Genomic DNA, 16316 nt, shown 5'->3' with positions numbered 1-16316 from the left:
CGGGGAAACGGAAGCGCGGCCTCGCCTTGTGCGCAGGCGCCGTCCCCCAGAGACGCCATTACCCAGACGGTCCGGGGAAACGGAGGCGTGGCTCCGCCTTGTGCGCAGGCGCCGTCCCCTAGAGACTCCATTACCCAGAAGGTCGGGGGAAACGGAGGCGCGGCTCCGCCCTGTGCGCAGGCGCGGCCGGGCCGGGCTGGCCTGGTTGTCATGAGAGCGGCGGCGACGGCCCTGGCGCTGGGCGCAGGAGGCCGGGGCTGCTCCTCGGCGGCCAGCGCCGCTGCGGCTCGGGGCTACAGGACGGCGGAGGAGGCGCCTTCTGAGCTCCGGAAGGTGCTGCCGAGGGGCAGCGAAGGGCCCTGGGGCCGTGCAGGCGCCGAGGTCCGGGCGGGCCTTCGGTCCTGACAGGTACCCGAACCCCAACAGCGCGCGGACCCGGGATGCGCGGCCTGGCGGGCGTGGGCGCGGCCGGGGGAGTCGGGGCCGGGGGGTCGGGATGCGGGGCCTGCCGGGGTGGGCGCGGCCGGGGGAGTCGGGGCCGGGGGCTGGGCCCAGGGCGCGGGGCCTGGCGGGCGTGGGCGCGGCCGGGGGCCGGGAACCCGGCCGGGGGAGGGCGCCGCCCAGCACAGGCCCAGGTCGGGTGTGCCGAGGCCTGCAGCGGGCGCCGAATTCAGCGTCGGGTCCGGTCAGCGCGTCCGGACCTCCCTGTTGCGCTGACCCAGACCCCGGCGGAGCCGCGCGAGAATGTGGCTCCGCCCGGTGCGGGGCCGGCGCGTCCCGCACGCCCGCACCCCCTGCCGCGGGTTCAGCCTCAGCCGGGCTCTGCGGCACTTCCCGTCTCTAAGACGACGGAGCGAACGTTATTCACTCGTGTCACATTCGGGTCCCCGCAAAGAGAAAAGTGGAAACGAGGTTTGTCTCCTCGTCTTGTAGCAAAATGTGGCCAAGTTGCGGGGCTGTTTGGGTTTAATTCGTGGATGCCCCAGTCCTGGTGCATGACTGGACCGGCGCCCGCTGCCTGCGCGGGGGAGCCCTTGCGCTCCCTCGGTCGGCGCAGGTGCGACAGGTGCGAGCAGGGCAGCCAGCACGTCGTGGACAGCTGCTTGCCGGCGCGCCTGCTAATCGCTGAGTATGCCAGAGAACTGTGATTTTTCCCAAAATGTTAGTGGTGGTTTTTATAGTCCAATGGCAGCGTCCTTCAGTGACGGCGCAAGCCGCGTGCAACGCTCCCGACACTCTTCCAAGAGGGACCCTGGGGTCCGCGGTGGAAGGGGTCTGGAAGAGGGCGGCCAGAGAGGAATCCCTCGCAGCTACTTAAAGTGAGGCGGTAATGTTGTCCTTGCGGTGCCCGGGCACGTCTCCTACCGGGCTCCTGAATGCCGGCACTCTGTTTTGAACTGTTTGAGGCAGTACAGCATCTGGACACGGTACCGTGGACACCTCTGCTTGGACTTCAGAGGCCCTGTTTGGAGTCTGAGAACCTTAGACTGAGGGTTTGGTCACGATCAGACTCTGGAACCCGTCAGCTGAAGGCACTGTGCCTGCGGGGCTTCCTAGCGGTATCACCTCGAGCAGGGCCTCCCCGGGCCTCCGTTCCCACATCTCTAAAGTCGTGTGAGGACACACCTGTGTCAGTTTTGACGAAGGTATTAGTAGGTGTCCGGGGCTGAGGACCGTCCATGGCGCACAGTAAGTGCTTTAAAGGTAGCACCACCCGCAAGCCAGAGTGTGCGTAAGAGGATGTGTCTACACGCGAGAGGGCGACGCGAATGGTATTTCAGGTTTCAGATGTCAAGAGAAGTCATCCTTTCCGTTGAAAACATTAGTAGACGCCTGCTCACTTCAAGGTGGTCTGGACGCAGTGGGCCCTGCTCTTCAAGATGATGGAAGGATTGGAGAAACTCGGAGCAGAGAGACAGAAGTGAGCTTTTTGGTTCAGGCTGGCAGGACTTCAGGACTTCGGGATGCCGAGAGCTGGTTGGTTGGGACCCAGTCGGCGCTGCAGCCCTGGGCAGGAGCACGTCAGGAGCTCTGCATTACCACACAGATACTGCTGGCCCTGGTTGGGCTTGAGGAGGAACACAGGACAACTGGGGGGAGGGCTCGGGGTAGGGAGACCTGGCCACAGTCGTGGTCATGCTCTAGAAAAGACGGTGGGATGCAGAAGAGTGGGCTCAGTCACAGGCAGTCATCTGAAAGGCAGGATAGACGAGACGTGGCTCGTGATGGGTGGACATGGGGAGGAGGAGACGCAGGGTAAGTTTGGGCTGAAAGCCCACGCCCTGGGAGGAGCTGCGGGGCGTGGAGGACAAATCCCCATGTGGGGAGCACGGGTGGGGCTCTGCAGCCCAGCCCACCTGTGTACGGTCACACCATTTGTCTCGGTGCTTGCCTGTATTTTCTGAGTGGAGTCTACTTTAGCGTTCCCCCGCTCTGCTGTGACATTCTCCAGCTTGTGTCAGGGATTGCCGTCTTTAACAACGGTATATTGTTCTGTCAGTGATGCTCCTGTTCAGACGCTCGAAGAAGCGTTGGCGGGTACCAGCCAATAATTCATTTATTGGTGTAGGTCATTTGAGGTTCTGAATGAAAGGAAAAGTTCTAGATCAGGCATCAGGGATATTAAAATAAGCAAAATCATGCAGGATATGTTTGTATGTTCCCTCCTAGTCAGGATTTCAACTGATGGTATGGCCTATCCCAGAGAACTTTCTGGAAAATTCTTTATTTTCTACCTTAGTGAGGGCTCTTCTTGTTGCAGATGCGTAAAGCTAATTCACACTGGCTTGCTGAAGGGGAATTTGACTGGCGCAGGAACTGGAAAATAACCAGAAGTTTACAAGTAATTTGGGCCTTAAATGTGGCTGAAGCTCAGGGTTCCCAAGCCGTTTCCCCGTGTCAGCCCGCTCTCTGGCAAGACCAGTAGCCCCCAGAAATACTCTACAGCTCCAGCCTCAGCAGGAAGAAGGCTTCTCGGGGCGCCTGGGGGGCTCAGTAGGTTAAGCCTCTGCTTTCCGCTCAGGTCATGATCCCAGGGTCCTGAGGTCAAGTCCCGCATCGGGCTCTCTGCTCCACGCAGAGCCTGCTTCCTTCCCTCTCTCTGCCTGCCTCTCTGCCTGCTTGCGGCCTCTGTCTGTCAAATAAATAAAATCTTTTTTAAAAGAAGAAGAAGAAGAAGGCTTCTCGTTTCCTTGCAGCCCCAGCAGAGTCCAGGGGGTGGAGCCACACTGGTCTAGTTTGGGTCCTCCTCCCGTGTTCCCATCCCTGAACCAGCTGCTGAGGTGGGACGCGGACCCCACGGACCGGCCAGGCCCGGGAGCGGGGCCGGCAGAAACTGCCACTGAGGTGCTGTTCTCAAGCCATCCGTCCTCAAAACGATGGTCAGCTCCGAGCGGTTCGCCGAACAAGGACATAGAAAACTCATCCAACCAGTACTTGAGTACCTCACGCAGGCCCCGGGTGCACGTCTCCTGCCCTGGCACGTAGCTCCCCGTAGTCGCGCCCTCCCTGCTCGCGCCGCCGTTGCATCCAGCGGCTACCGTGCTGTTGATTAAACCCCTTTCCTCCTCGTTTTTGTGTAAGTTGTTAGCATGCTGGTTATGGAAATTTCTTAACTAATATAAAAAACTCGGAGATTATATCTTAACAAAACTCTTCGGTTTTGCCATAACAAAGTGCCACAAAGTGGGTACCTTAGAACATGAGACATGTGCTCCGGAGGCTAGAAACCCGCTCTCCAGGTGTCCGCGGGGCCTGCTCTTTGTAAAGGCTCCACGGGAGGGTCCTTCCTGCCTCGTCCACCTTCTGGTGCTGACAGCAGCCCCGGGTGTTCCTGGGATGGTCTCCTTGTCTGTGTGCCTGTCTGTGTCTCTCGGACGGACCCTGCTTTCCTGGCGGGGCCCACCCACTCCAGCACGACCTCGTCTTCATCCCGTTCCGTCTGCAAAGACTGTTTCCAACAAAGCTCGTAGCCGCGGGTAGTGGGAGTTAGGACTACCTCCTGTTTGAGGGGTACCACCCAGCCCACAACACTGGTCAGGTTTTTAGGACAGACATTTGGAAAAAGTCAAGATAAATGGTACCTTAAGTAGAAGTAGAGGCTCCTAGGAGAAACACTGAGCCCAAAAACTGGTTTTCTTCAAAGCAGTGGAAAAATCCTGGTATGTTGTGGATGATTTTGTCTCTGAGCAAAGCTGAGCTGACACATTCAATGTTGTAAAAGGTTACCAGCTTCCTCTATCTGAAAGAGGTCTTTCCTGTCCTGTAAGCAGCCCGGTGCCAGGATGCCCCACAAGATTGGCTTCGTCGTCGTCAGCTCCTCTGGACATGAAGACGGCTTCAGCGCCCGGGAGCTAATGATCCACGCGCCAACCGTCAGCGGGTGGAGGTCACCGAGGTGGGCCAGGCTGGGACCGTGGGCCGGGGCAGCGGGCTGCCTTCCTCCGAGACTCATGCTTTGTGTCACAACTCGGATCTCAGAACCACGTGCCATCTGTGCGGTGCTGGGCTGAGTTGTTTCCATCTTTATATGTTTCTAAAGAAAATTTTTTGGGACCTTTTCCCTTAAAAGATTAACTGACCTTCACTTAAGATATATGCCACAGAGGACAGGGAGAAGGGACCGCACATGGCTGTTTAGGCAGCTTCCCTGGCGGCCCACTGGGCCTCCCGTCCCAATCCACATTCTGTGCCAGGCTCCCCGGTTTCACAGCTGTGCTCCTGTGGGTCAGATTTTGTGAACCCCAGACTTCAACCAAGAGCGTCTCTTTCTAGTGATTGTCTGGAATATCTGTATGCCTTTACAAATGCCCCTTGCTTGAGTAACATAACACTAGTTAGTATCTGTCCGTGACCTTTTCTGAAAGTAAGCCTTCTTTGAGACGTCTTCGGTCTTCGCCAAGGGTAGGGTCCTGGGTGTTCCGGAGCCCAGGGGCCTGCTCGGGCTTCCTGCCGTGAGGCCGCTCCCCATCCTGGTGTGCCCCCTCCCAGTCCCTGCCTCTCCTGCTCCCCACAGTCCTGTCACCTCTTAGTGTCCCAGAGGGACAGCTGTGATGCATGCTTGAGCTCTTCAAACGACATTTGAATAACACAGTCCTAGACCCATTTTTTGAAGGATCTTAAAAAGCGTACAACTTCCAAATTTTGTCCATGGTTTTCTTTAAACCACTTTGGAGGGGTCTTTTCATAATCGATCCATAAGTGTCTTTGTGCCCGGAGCGACCTCACCGGCGGTTGTAGGGACGTGAGCAGCATTCGAGGGCAGTAAATATCTTAGACACCTGTGGCCGCGCTTGACCGCCGCGGAGGACTGAGGAGCGCTCGTGTCACAAGCCTGTCCTAGCTGTCCTCCTGCCCCAGGCGCACCTCTTAGGAGCGTTTCATCTCTGAAAACTCCAGGCAGCCACACCTCTGGGGTGAAAGTCCACCTGATCTGAGCTCACCTGCCCCCTCCTCAGCGCACGCCCTCCCCCAGCACCCCTGCACACCCCTGGAGTTCGACGCGTCCTGCGCTCAGCCTGGTGTTCCTGTGTGCTCTCCCCTTCCTCCCCTCTGTCATGCTGCTCTGAGACTCGCTACGCAGCAGTGGGTGAAGAGGGCCCTGGGGGCTGGTGGGGCCAGTGCCCAGTGGGCAAAGCAGGGGGATGAGGAGACGGGCTGCCAAGGATGGAGGAGCGTGGCTGGTGTCAGGAGTTTGTTTTCTCTGTCATATCTCATGCCTTTCAGGTGTCCGCATGGAAATGTCAAATCACCAGCTCAGTGATAGGCCTGGACCTGGGGTGATGTCTAGTTGAGGTTCCTTGACAAGCAGGAGGTTTTTAAAGCCAGGGTCTGATAGGCTCCCTGCCGGTCAGTGTAGGGAGGGGAAGGAGCCTGGAACCCAGCCCAGGAGCAGTGCAGGCCCGGACAGAGGTCATACGGGCTCAGGCCTGTGGGCTGAGTGAAGCCGGGACCAGGAAGTACACTTGCACACAGCATCGTGGGGTGCGGCAGTGGCCTTGGCCAGAGTAAGCTGTGGAAATACAGGCCAAGTGCCCTGGAGGGGGCTGGGGAGGGGGTGCATGACAGAACAGCACTGGTTTGCCAGGGCAAGCAAGTGTGCTGGCATGGGACTGAAGGGTGTGGGCTCACAGGAGGGGTTTCCTAAAATGGGGTTTCTAGAGTGTGTTTGTGTGTTGATGGGAGTGATGGGGAGGGAGAAGCCCTGGTGGGGGTAGGCAGGCTCTGGTGCCGTCCAGGGCAGTGAGCAGGGGATGGAGCACCGGCAGGAATGCTGGTCCATTCGGGGAGCAGTGGAGGCAGCCCCATTCGAGGCCTGTTTTCTCGGTGGAGGTGGGGGCCACTGGGAAAGGTGGCGGAGGGAGAGGGAGCCTGGCCAGTGGGCTGGAGCGGACTCCCCCACGAGGCCTCAGGGCCCGTTGCAGCTGTTCCGTCCTTTGCAGCTTCCCCCTCCCAGGGCCTTCAACACCCCAGTGTTCTAACAGCGCAGCGTTTGCCAGCTCGGCACACGTAGCAGCCACCGTCTGGGCGCTGTGCTCTGTGGCTCGGCCACGATCAGATCCTGCAGCCGACGCTGTGGCTGTCCAGCCCGTTCTCATGTAGGCTGCTAATGTGCTCTGTCGCTTAGGAGGCGAAACTAGCTCGCCTGTGGACATCGTGGGTTTCTCCTGCAGACCCCTGAGCTCGTGTGGTAGACACCCCCGCTCGGAGTCCCTGGGCAAGTAGCTTTCCGGAACCGGTGGGTTCCTGCACCGAGCGCTTTGGCTCTGCCCTTCCCACCACTGCAGCCACTTAAGACGGAAGTGTCTGTCTCGTGCTGAACGTCATTGCAGACCCTTTCATTTCAGACCATTTTCCAGCTGCCAAAAGCCTGATTCCCCTCGGGGGTGGGGCAGGCAGATCCACTCCGAACCAGAGCTTCGGCCCCCGCGGACGGCCGGGCGGCGTGCGGGGCGCCGTGCACGCTGCTGGGAGCCCGCGCGGACTGCGAGAGACCCCACGTGTTTGCTTTCAGGTTTTGCCAGTTTCCACAAGAAATCGTTGTTCAGATGGTGGAGAGGTGTCGGGTCAGGAAGCTGCAGCTGCTCGCCCACCAGTACATGATCGCCAGCAAGGTGGAGTTCTACATCAGCGAGAGCCTGCCGGAGTACTTCGTGCCCTACCAGGCCGAGCGGTTCCGGAGACTCGGGTAGGTGACGCGGAAGGCTCCCGACGGGAACTCTTAACCCCACGCCGCGTGTCCGAGCGGCGGGAGCGAAGGGCCCGCCTGTGCCTCAGTCCTGGGTCAGGCTCCCGTGTGGGTCTGAGCCACTGCCTCGGGGGACGCGCCCGGAAGCCGCGCTGTCGGTGACAGCAGCGTCCGTCTCTGCTCCTCAGATGCAGAGCTTGTTTCCGGAAAACTGGGTAGACTACGGTTTCCGGGCTTTTCCCGACGCGTTTCCATCCTAGACTTGACTTTGACTGAAACCCGTTGAGTTCGGTTCCGTTGTGCGCACGTGCTCTGCCCTGTGATTCGGGCGTGTGCTGTCCCTTTCAGCTACGTCTCGCTCTGTGACAACGAGAAGACGGGCTGCAAAGCCCGGGAGCTGAAGTCCGTCTACGTGGATGCGGTAGGACAGTTCCTGAAGCTGATTTTTCACGAGAACCATGTCAACAAGTACAACATATACAACCAGGTGAGACGCGCCCTCCCCGTGCCCGCAGCCCACCTCCTCGCGGCGTCGCGGGGAGGCAGAGGCGTTTCAGATTGCGTTTAAGTTGCTGACTTTTGTGGAAGAGTGAGAGGCTGTCCGGGAGCCGTGCCGTCGGGAGCCGCTGCCCCTCGCGAGGGGGCACGCTGGGCGCCGGGCCGACCCAGGTGCGGGGGGCGCTCAGGCTGGGGGCCCCAACCCAGGGCCTTCGCGTGAGGGAGAGAACCCGTTACGCCGTGAGACGGTGCTGTGGTGCTGTCAGGTTCCAAGGCCGTATCCTCTGCCGCTTCTTCCAATGCGGTGCCGCGTCCACCGGAAAACTCAGAACTACCTCCGTGGCTGCTGCTGCTTCTGCGACGTGACTCTCTCCTAGACACGCCCGCTAACGCTCCACGAGACGAACCCCTGCATGGACTTGGAGACGGGCTTTCACGGCGGCGGCCCGGCTCCGGGTCCTCATGCTTGTCTCTCCCTCCCTCGTTCGGTTCATGCTCCGGCGCGACTCACGTAGTAGAAACGGTCGTGTCCGAAGCAGAGTCTTCAGTAACGTCACGCGGACAGCAGTGCCCGCGCCGGAAGAGCAGGGCTGTCCCCGAGCCAGAGTTGCACAGCCGGCACGTGAGCTGGGGACAGCTCTGAGGTGCGGGTCCATCGCTCGGTCTGCCGCAGCGCGCCACCGCGACCCCAAAGACTGTCGGCCCCACAGCCACACCCCGTCACTCACTTCAGCCGCACTGACGCTCGGGGGGGGGCGTGGGGGAAGGGGCGTCCTCCGCCTCCGAGGGGAGCCATGGACCCAGACAGACCGAGCCGTGCTGACGCGGCTTTCCGTCCCTTGTCTGGTTTTCCAACGTGGAACAGACGAGCTGGGCTCTGCGGGGACGGTTCCATGCGATGCTCTGTTAAAACCGGGGAGGTTGTGAGCCATGACCATCTTAATGTACTTCAGATGTTGAAATAACCATCTGATTAGGCGCTGGAACGTTAACTTGCATCGTTTACAAGAACTGGTAATAATAAACGTATAATGGGACATTTCACAGATAATGCACCTCGGTGCCTGTCATCCCATCTGCGACAGGGTGAGCACAGAGCTTGCCGTAAAGGTGTGCGTCACCTCGAGCATCTCACACTTAATCTCCCCCGCTTCCCTCTCTCTTAGGTCGCTCTGGTTGCGGTGAATATCATCGGAGACCCTGTGGAGTTTGGTGATGAAAGCAACATTGTAAGTTTGGGGAGTTTCGTTCTTAAAGAAGAAAGTGTATTTCTAAAAACAGAGGATTGATTATTTTTGTCATAAAAAGTGTGAAAATCTTTATGAAATGGTTGACTAACTAGCCGATAATTTTTAGCAGCTGTAGCGTATTAAACTTTCTTTTACTCAAGAATTTTAACTCTGTCGGGGCGCCTGGGTGGCTCAGTGGGTTAAGCCTCTGCCTTCGGCTCAGGTCATGGTCTCAGGGTCCTGGGATCGAACCCACATCGGGCTCTCTGCTCACGGAGAGCCTGCTTCCCTTCCTCTTTCTGCCTCTCTGCCTACTTGTGATCTCTGTCAAATAAATAAATAAAATCTTAAAAAAAAAAAAAAAGAATTTTAACTGTGTCTCCAAAAGACTAGGATTCTCGAAGCCTGTAGACGTCTTTATATCACACACCGCCTCTTGGTTCAGGTTTCACGTTGTTCCTGTTTTCCTCTGAGACACTAAGCAGAGCTTTTTCTCCCAAAGTCCTCTAGAGAGAAGCTGATTGACCATTACCTGGGGCACAACAGTGAGGACCCAGCTCTGGAAGGAACTTGTACTGGGTAAGAGTCTCCCCACAAGGCCCTCGCTCCTAGGACTCTCCTCAGAGTGGCCAAAGTGTGAGTCACCTACAGAGGATTGCGGGTTCGAGACCCTCTGAATTCTGTTTGGAACTAGATAAGCCACTGATGGGATTGCCTTAAAGACTCTTAAAGATTAAGGTCACGGTTGGACTTAGCACACCTTCATTTATGGCCCAGCGGAGACCGCTCCGTTTCCTGTGTGCTCACGTCCTGCTTGAGGGCTCCTCCGTGCAGGTGAGAGGACTGTTGCCATCCTGTGCTACTTTACCGGCACAGCCAGCGTCACAGGCAAGAATGGAAGGAATCCGTGAACCCAGATCATCAGTCACTAGAGCTTCATCTGATGTCCACTTAAGCCCTCCGCACTCTCCTCCGCCCCGTGACGGTGGGGCTCCCGCCTCCCTCGGGCTGGTGCCCTCGTGAAGCCCGGGCTGCAGGCCCAGGGAGGCTCCCCCAGAAGCAGAGCTCGCTGTCCGCGGGCTCGCACAGTTGGCACAGCCAGTGGCTCCAGAGTGGCCGCAGAGAGAATCTCTGCATGTTTCCTGCAAGCGCAAGAGCCCACTTCAGAGCGAATCGCCTCGTCAGCGGTTTGGACGGTCTTGCTTCCTGTGGGGCCTCCCTGGGCCTCCAGCCTGGCTGCCACGGGGTGTCCGGGTGGGGACCGCCACACTGTCCCCACCGTCTGTCGGCCCCATCCCCGGGACAGCTCTTCGGCTCTGCCCCCACTGAAGCCCCAGTGGCGGACGGCGGGCAGCCTACCCAGCGGCCAGTCTGAGGGTCTCCCGTGGGGGTCGTTTGGGTCACTCGGACTCTGATTAAATGAGCTGAGGGCAGTGCGGCCCCATACACGCCCCACGAGTTCCTGATCAAGTTGGCCCCCTGGCCGGGCCGACTGCGGTTTGTCTGTCCTGACTCCTCCGCAGGGCTTTCCGGTCTGTGGAAGGCTTGTGTGCGGGGCCCAGCCAGGGCCACCGCTGGGGGGCATTCGTGAGTCGAGCAAGACCTGTTCTGGGGAAGCGCCCGCGTTCCTGGAGCTGTGACTCCCAGGCCAGATGATGGCGTGTTTTTCTGTGGAGCGTTTTCATAACGAAGTCTTTGTTCTCATCTCTAGGACTTGACTTAGAAATACAGTATGTGTTTCGGTAGAAATAGTTAAGCTTGTGCCAATACCACAGCGTCTTGCTCTTCAGTCCTCGTGAGATTAATTGATGTTCCGAGCTGCGGAGGCTGAGCCCGCCACCAGGCCTGGCGGAGCTGCCGTAATGCGCGTCCTGATCTCCAGGAGTCGGGAAGTGCGGGGGGGAACGCGTGATCGTTCTGAGAAACGATGTCATCCTGGGTCCTGTTTCAGTTTATTTTTAGACAATCAGATCTTTTGTGATAAGTAATACTGCCATGGAGACTCGCCCATATCTAAGGTATCCACGTCACCGCCGACGACTGGCTTACCCTGTGCGGCCGGCGTGGCAGGCGGAGACTGGGAACGCGTCCTCGGTGTGCACTGCTGTTGGGCGCTGAGCCGGGCGCTGCGCCGTTAGGCCCCAGAGAAAGCTGCGGCCGCTATAGGGTTTGAAAGGAAGAATGAGATAATCAGGAATGGGTTGCTCAGGTCACTAAGCAGAACTGTGACTGCCGGGAGGACTTTTCTGACCTCCCAGGACTTGGGATACCGCGCAGCCTGACCCTCTGAGCTGAGGCCGCGGTGTAGCCCGCCTGCCTCTTCGGTGCTTATCGCAGTCGCTGTGGCGCTGGTGCCGAATGTGGACGCCTGGACCACCGCGGACCCACTGAGTCAGCCTCTCTGAGCATGGGGCCTGGCGGTCTGCTTTGGCTTGGGCTTTCCCCCAGTCTCCAAGTGATTCATGGGCACAGGTGTGTCCCCGATGCCCAGAACAGAGCCGGGCAGAGTCCACACTCAAAGTATTTATGGAACAATGACCGCACCGAAGGCTCAGTTGCCCCTGGAACAGTTTAACTAATGTCCAGGAGACCTGCCTGCCCGTAAGAGCTGGGTGGCCTGAGGCCCCTTCCTGGTTATTCTGAGCTTCCACTGTCTCGGCAGGAATGCCCCGGGAGCAGGTGTGTGGGCTGCCACGGCTGCGACCGAACCCCTAGCAGGAGCGCAGAGGGCTCCCTCTACCACCGCCCTGGCCCCCACGGCAAAGTTAGCTCTAAAAGGTTCATTTCTTTCCTTTAGGAAATCTGACGATATTTCTCCGCTAGACGACTTAGCTTTTGACATGTATCAAGATCCAGAAGTAGCCCAGATCATACGGAAATTAGACGAGAGGAAACGTGAAGCTGTCCAAAAGGAGCGTTACGACTATGCCAAGAGGCTAAAACAAGCTATTGCTGATTTGCAAAAGGTACGGCTCCTGGAGAGAACGGCCTTGGCGCGGGCGTGGGAGGAGGCGGTCAGTGGCCCTGACCGCGGGCGCAGCAGAGGCGTAGGTCGCTGAAAGCTGTAGACACTAGTGTGGGTCCGAGGAGGTCAGCAAAATAAAGTTATGGACGGATGAGCCCCTAGAGGAAATGTAGGTGAAGCCACGCGCTTACTCTGTCCTGACGCCGTCCCCAGACGCTACACGGCCGTCCTGAAGTGATAGAAACACCGAGACGTCTCCTGTCCCCGAGAACTTGGCGGTGCGGGCCAGCGCACCTGCTGTCGTGGGGCCCGTGCGCGGCGCCCCCACCCCCTGAGCAGGCTCCGCGGGCGGGCGGCACCCCCGTGCCCCGGGCCTCGCTGCACACCGGCGGGCGGGGGGAGTGGGGGGCGGAGGCACGTGTGAAGCGGCGCGGCCCCGTGTGCTTCAGGTCGGGGAGCGGCTTGGGCGGTTCGAGGTGGAGAAGCGCTGTGCGGTGGAGAGGGAGGACTACGACCTGGCCAAGGAGAAGAAGCTGCAGATGGAGGGGTTCCGCAGCCGGGTGTACGAGCAGCTGCAGCGGCACAGCCTCGTGGACACCGAGCCGGTGGGTGCCCGGCCCTGCCCCGCGGACCCACGTGTCCTCCGAGGGCGCAGGGGAGCGCATGGCTCCGTCACCAGCAGGCCACGGTTCCGATGGGCGGCGTCAGCTCCGGGACCCACGTCGGAGGCGCTGCTGGGCACGCGCTCGCAGGCAGACTCAGGGCAGGGGGTGCGGGGACAGGCCCGGGATCTCGCCTCTCCTCCCCAGCTCGCCCTCCTCATTTGTGAGATGACCTGAGGGCAGGGCTGCCCCACGTATACCTCACGAGCGGCCACGGGGTGGGGGGTTGTGTGAGGAGAACCCTAACAGCCTCGGCTTGTCGAGACCAGTGTCCTGGAAGACGCTCTGCCACGGATCTCTAGAAGCCCCAGAGCAGCAGGTGTGCGACCCGCATGGCACAATCACGCGGGATAGGACAGACCCTGGAGCCACGCTGCCTGGGCTCCGATGCGGCCCCCTTGCTGGCAGTGTGATCTCAGGGTCCTTCCTTAGCCGCTCTCAGTTTCCCTCTCCCATTTATGGGGTAACCTTGTGCATTAAATGAGAACATCTGTCTGGCACGTTTACTGGCATGGCAGGCACACGGTAGCCATGTCGCAATGACCCAAAACAGCCTGTTCTTGCCCCCATGGGGTGCACGGCCACACCAGGGCTGGGGACGCCCAGGTGCTTCCTACCCCACGTGCCGCGTCCCTGCTGACAGGTGTGTATGCGTGCTTCCACACTGGGTGACCTGGGCCCCGGGCTTGCCATCACGCTGGCGCCCGGGTGGGCTCTGTAGGGCACACAGCCACTGTCAAGAGACAGTTGAAAGCCTGAGATAGGACTGGGGGCACTGTTGATGCAGATTGTCACTCTGCCTTCCTAAAGGCTTGTGTCACCCCTCTCCCCCGAAGGGTGTGGCAACAGCGCTAGGAGTGAAGTGTCCCGTTTTTCCCCAGATGCGAAGGGCTTCTGACCTGCCCCTCCACCCCCTGGCTCACTCCACCAGTCCTCGCCACCCACAGCCAGTGCCATCTCTACTGCAAGAAGAAAGTGCACCAGAAAGCCGGTTTGCAGAGCCTTGCCTTCAGGACAAGCCTCCAGCGCATCCCCGGGGCCCTTCTCAGCACTCTGCAGTGGACCTCACACCGCCCGCCGCAGACCCCCATCTCAAGACCCACGTAGGTAACTCGGCTGTGTGCGGTTCATTGAGCAGACACACAGGGAGGACCCATGTGGTGCCAAGGGTGCACGACGGCAGAACCTTCCTGGCCTGCGTTCCAGGAGAGGGTAAATGTTGACGCCAGAGCGTGGGGGGCAGACGTAGCCAGCAGGTAACGACATGTCACTGGAGGTCCTGTCCGCAGGCAGAGGTGTCAGGCCTCCCTGTTTCTGTCCCATCAGCCGGTCGTCCGGGACACCCCGTCCTTCTGAGCCTTGCCTTTCCTCTCTGTACAGATGTGTGAGCCTCTGCTTGAAGGTTTGTTTCCGGGGACAAACGAGACCATGTTTGTGGGGTGCCCGGCACGAACCGGCTGCAAGAGAACCTCCACGCGAGTCATGCGTGGTTACCGTGCTTGGAGGGTTTCTGTGCTGTGAGTCCCCGAGCACCTTGCTCAGACGGGGCCACTCGGGACATCAGAGCTCGTGTAGGCTTCAGGGCCCGGCAGCTCCGCAGTGTCCTCAGCAGCTGCTCTCTTCCTGTCCCTCCTCTCCGTTTCCGTGGCTCCCAGTCTCCCCAGAGCTGGAGCTGTCACACGGCCCTCAGCTTCACGTCTGCACACTGTCCCCTCGGAGCGGGAGTGCGTCCCATTCTGAGCAAGAGTCTCTGAGTTTGTCAGTCACGTGCCCGCCTCCGAGTGAGGACGAGGACCGAAGGAGGACCTCGCTGGAGCCCCAGCGGGCGTGCAAGGCGGCATGGCCGGTGGACTCTGGGGAGGGAGGCGGGTGTCAGGTGGGCACGGGCAAGTGGGTGCTGCAGCCCGTGGCCCAGGAAAGCCAGAGAGGATGGCACTGGCGCTGCTGCCCTCCCAGGGCACCGCTCTGAAGGCCCCGTCATCCCCACTGGGAGCATCTCCTCTGTAGCATCATTACTCCAAGTCACATTGAATATTTTTGTAAAATGCCCTAATTTTCCCTTTGTCCGCATGTCAGCGTGTTTTGTTTTACAGCAGAGTAGATTTTAGAACACAAGTACCTCACCTGCACGCGCGCCCAGTTAATAAGTCAGCGGGTGTCCAACGGGAGTGTCACTGTGACACCTGCCTCGGAAAATGACTCTGGAATCTGTTCCCGCCTAATTTCCCGAAAGGTTGCCACCTATGTACGTGTCAGGTGGCCTGGGGATGGAAGCCCCAGGAGGTGGGGTGTCACCCATCGCATGGCGAGGGCCCAGCGAGCCTCTGCGGGGTTGGGGGGTGCGTGTGGCAGACTGCCGTCCGCCCAGAGCGCAGGAAGGCTGTAAAGGGTCGTGAGCTTGGCTGTCTGCTTTAGTATACACCTGCCAGGTAACGGTCAATTTAAAATGAGGCCTGATACCTATTTCTAAGTGACAGACTAAGGAAAAGAAGTCTTGTCAGGGAAGAAGACATAATAACTTTGCCGCTGTAAGCTTCACGTCCGCTGAACTGTGATCAGTAGTGCTGGGTGGCAGCCGAGGCTAAATCTGGGTCGCTTTTCTGTTGGGTCTGCAGTGCGCTTAGAGAGGTGTGGAAGCCGTGATCTCATGTTTTCAGCTGAATTCTGTCGTATAAATTACTCTGATCTGTTGCAACTGCTGTCGTGCGGAGCAGGAGGCCTTCGGTGTAGACGTGGTGGCGGCAGGTGGGGAGCCCGGGGAGCTCTGCAGCCGCCCTTCCTCTCCCGTAGCTCCCGTCTGTGCCCTACGATGAGCGGCCCCTTCCTGCCTCGCGGAAGCAGCCGGCAGCGGCCGCCCTGGAACCAGAAAAGAGTGACACTGATACCAGCGAGGCTCCCAGAGGAGGAGCCGCTGGAGAGCCGGAGCCCTTGACCGAGAAGGCCCTGAGGGAGGCCGGCCCCGCCGTGGATGTGCTGGGAGAAAGCCTGGTAGGCCGAGGGCCACGGGCGGGTCTGGCCGATCGGGTAGGAAATGTCCAGGGATGCGCCCTCGGCTTTGTGACATCGAGGCTTCCCTTTGGACTCCATATTCAGCCGAAGTCTTTCAATGATTATTAATTATATAAAACACCAGAAACAGGCTAGAATTTAAGATTCTGTGAATGCATGTTCCTTTTAGACTGGGGGTTTCTGTCTCGTACTGACAGAGCTGGGGTTGAACACCCAGGGCGGGTGGTGGCAGAGAGACCAGAAGACGAGGTGTCTCCATATGGAAATGAGCCCAGTGGGTTTTCCCCGCGTTCCCAGGATTTCTCCTCGCGGAACTTCTACTTCCCGTATTTTAACAGGCTTCAGGCTTCAGCATTGCAGTGTTAGAGAAATCACTTCCCTAAACACACACGCTTACTCTGTTCCAAGACTTTTCTCCGCGTGTTGGGTTGCGCGGTGTCGGGGGGTGGCGTCGCTGCTGTGCCCGCTGAGTCGGGCCGGCCTCCGCTCTGCGGTAGGTCGCAGGGGCCTACTCCAGGACGTGGTCATACCGGGAGGACGCCTTGCTCGCCCTGTACAAGCGGCTGACGGAGATGCCCGCTGGGGCCCCGAAGGAGGAGCTGAAGAGCACACTGCGCGCCTCGGTCTTCCTCGTGAGAAGGGCCCTCAGGGACATAGTGACCCCGGTGAGTGCCCTCTGCCCTCAGAGTCCCGGCTGCGGTGCCCCAGGGGCTTGGGTGGCCCGGGGATAGCACAGCGTGTCGCTAGGCATGAAGGTTCTCCAGCAA

General features: G+C 59.3%; 1 protein-coding gene across 3 annotated transcripts in view; it reads left to right on the top strand.

Annotated features, from left to right (window-relative positions):
* The first annotated feature begins 212 nt into the window (after positions 1 to 212).
* Positions 213 to 16316, top strand: part of CEP104 (centrosomal protein 104) — a 32736-nt gene continuing 16632 nt past the window's right edge. Inside the window, exons 1-11 of one of the 3 annotated variants that reach the window (XM_032863239.1) lie at positions 213 to 408; positions 4272 to 4396; positions 7013 to 7186; positions 7535 to 7673; positions 8851 to 8913; positions 9416 to 9492; positions 11711 to 11879; positions 12328 to 12483; positions 13422 to 13643; positions 15331 to 15528; positions 16047 to 16214. In XM_032863239.1, coding sequence (XP_032719130.1) covers positions 4284 to 4396; positions 7013 to 7186; positions 7535 to 7673; positions 8851 to 8913; positions 9416 to 9492; positions 11711 to 11879; positions 12328 to 12483; positions 13422 to 13643; positions 15331 to 15528; positions 16047 to 16214 — 1479 coding nt within the window. In that variant the 5' untranslated portion in view covers positions 213 to 408; positions 4272 to 4283. Of the gene's footprint in view, positions 409 to 4268; positions 4397 to 7012; positions 7187 to 7534; positions 7674 to 8850; positions 8914 to 9415; positions 9493 to 11710; positions 11880 to 12327; positions 12484 to 13421; positions 13644 to 15330; positions 15529 to 16046; positions 16215 to 16316 lie in introns of those variants that run through there. The other 2 variants (XM_032863238.1, XM_032863237.1) reach the window with 2 other exon arrangements.

The sequence above is a fragment of the Lontra canadensis genome, unplaced genomic scaffold (genome assembly GCF_010015895.1).
Source record: "Lontra canadensis isolate GAN:19392208 unplaced genomic scaffold, GSC_riverotter_1.0 scaffold25, whole genome shotgun sequence".
Lineage (NCBI taxonomy): Eukaryota > Metazoa > Chordata > Mammalia > Carnivora > Mustelidae > Lontra > Lontra canadensis.
The sequence above is the reverse complement of the archived record's forward strand: the minus strand, read 5'-3'. Positions and strand labels throughout refer to the sequence as shown.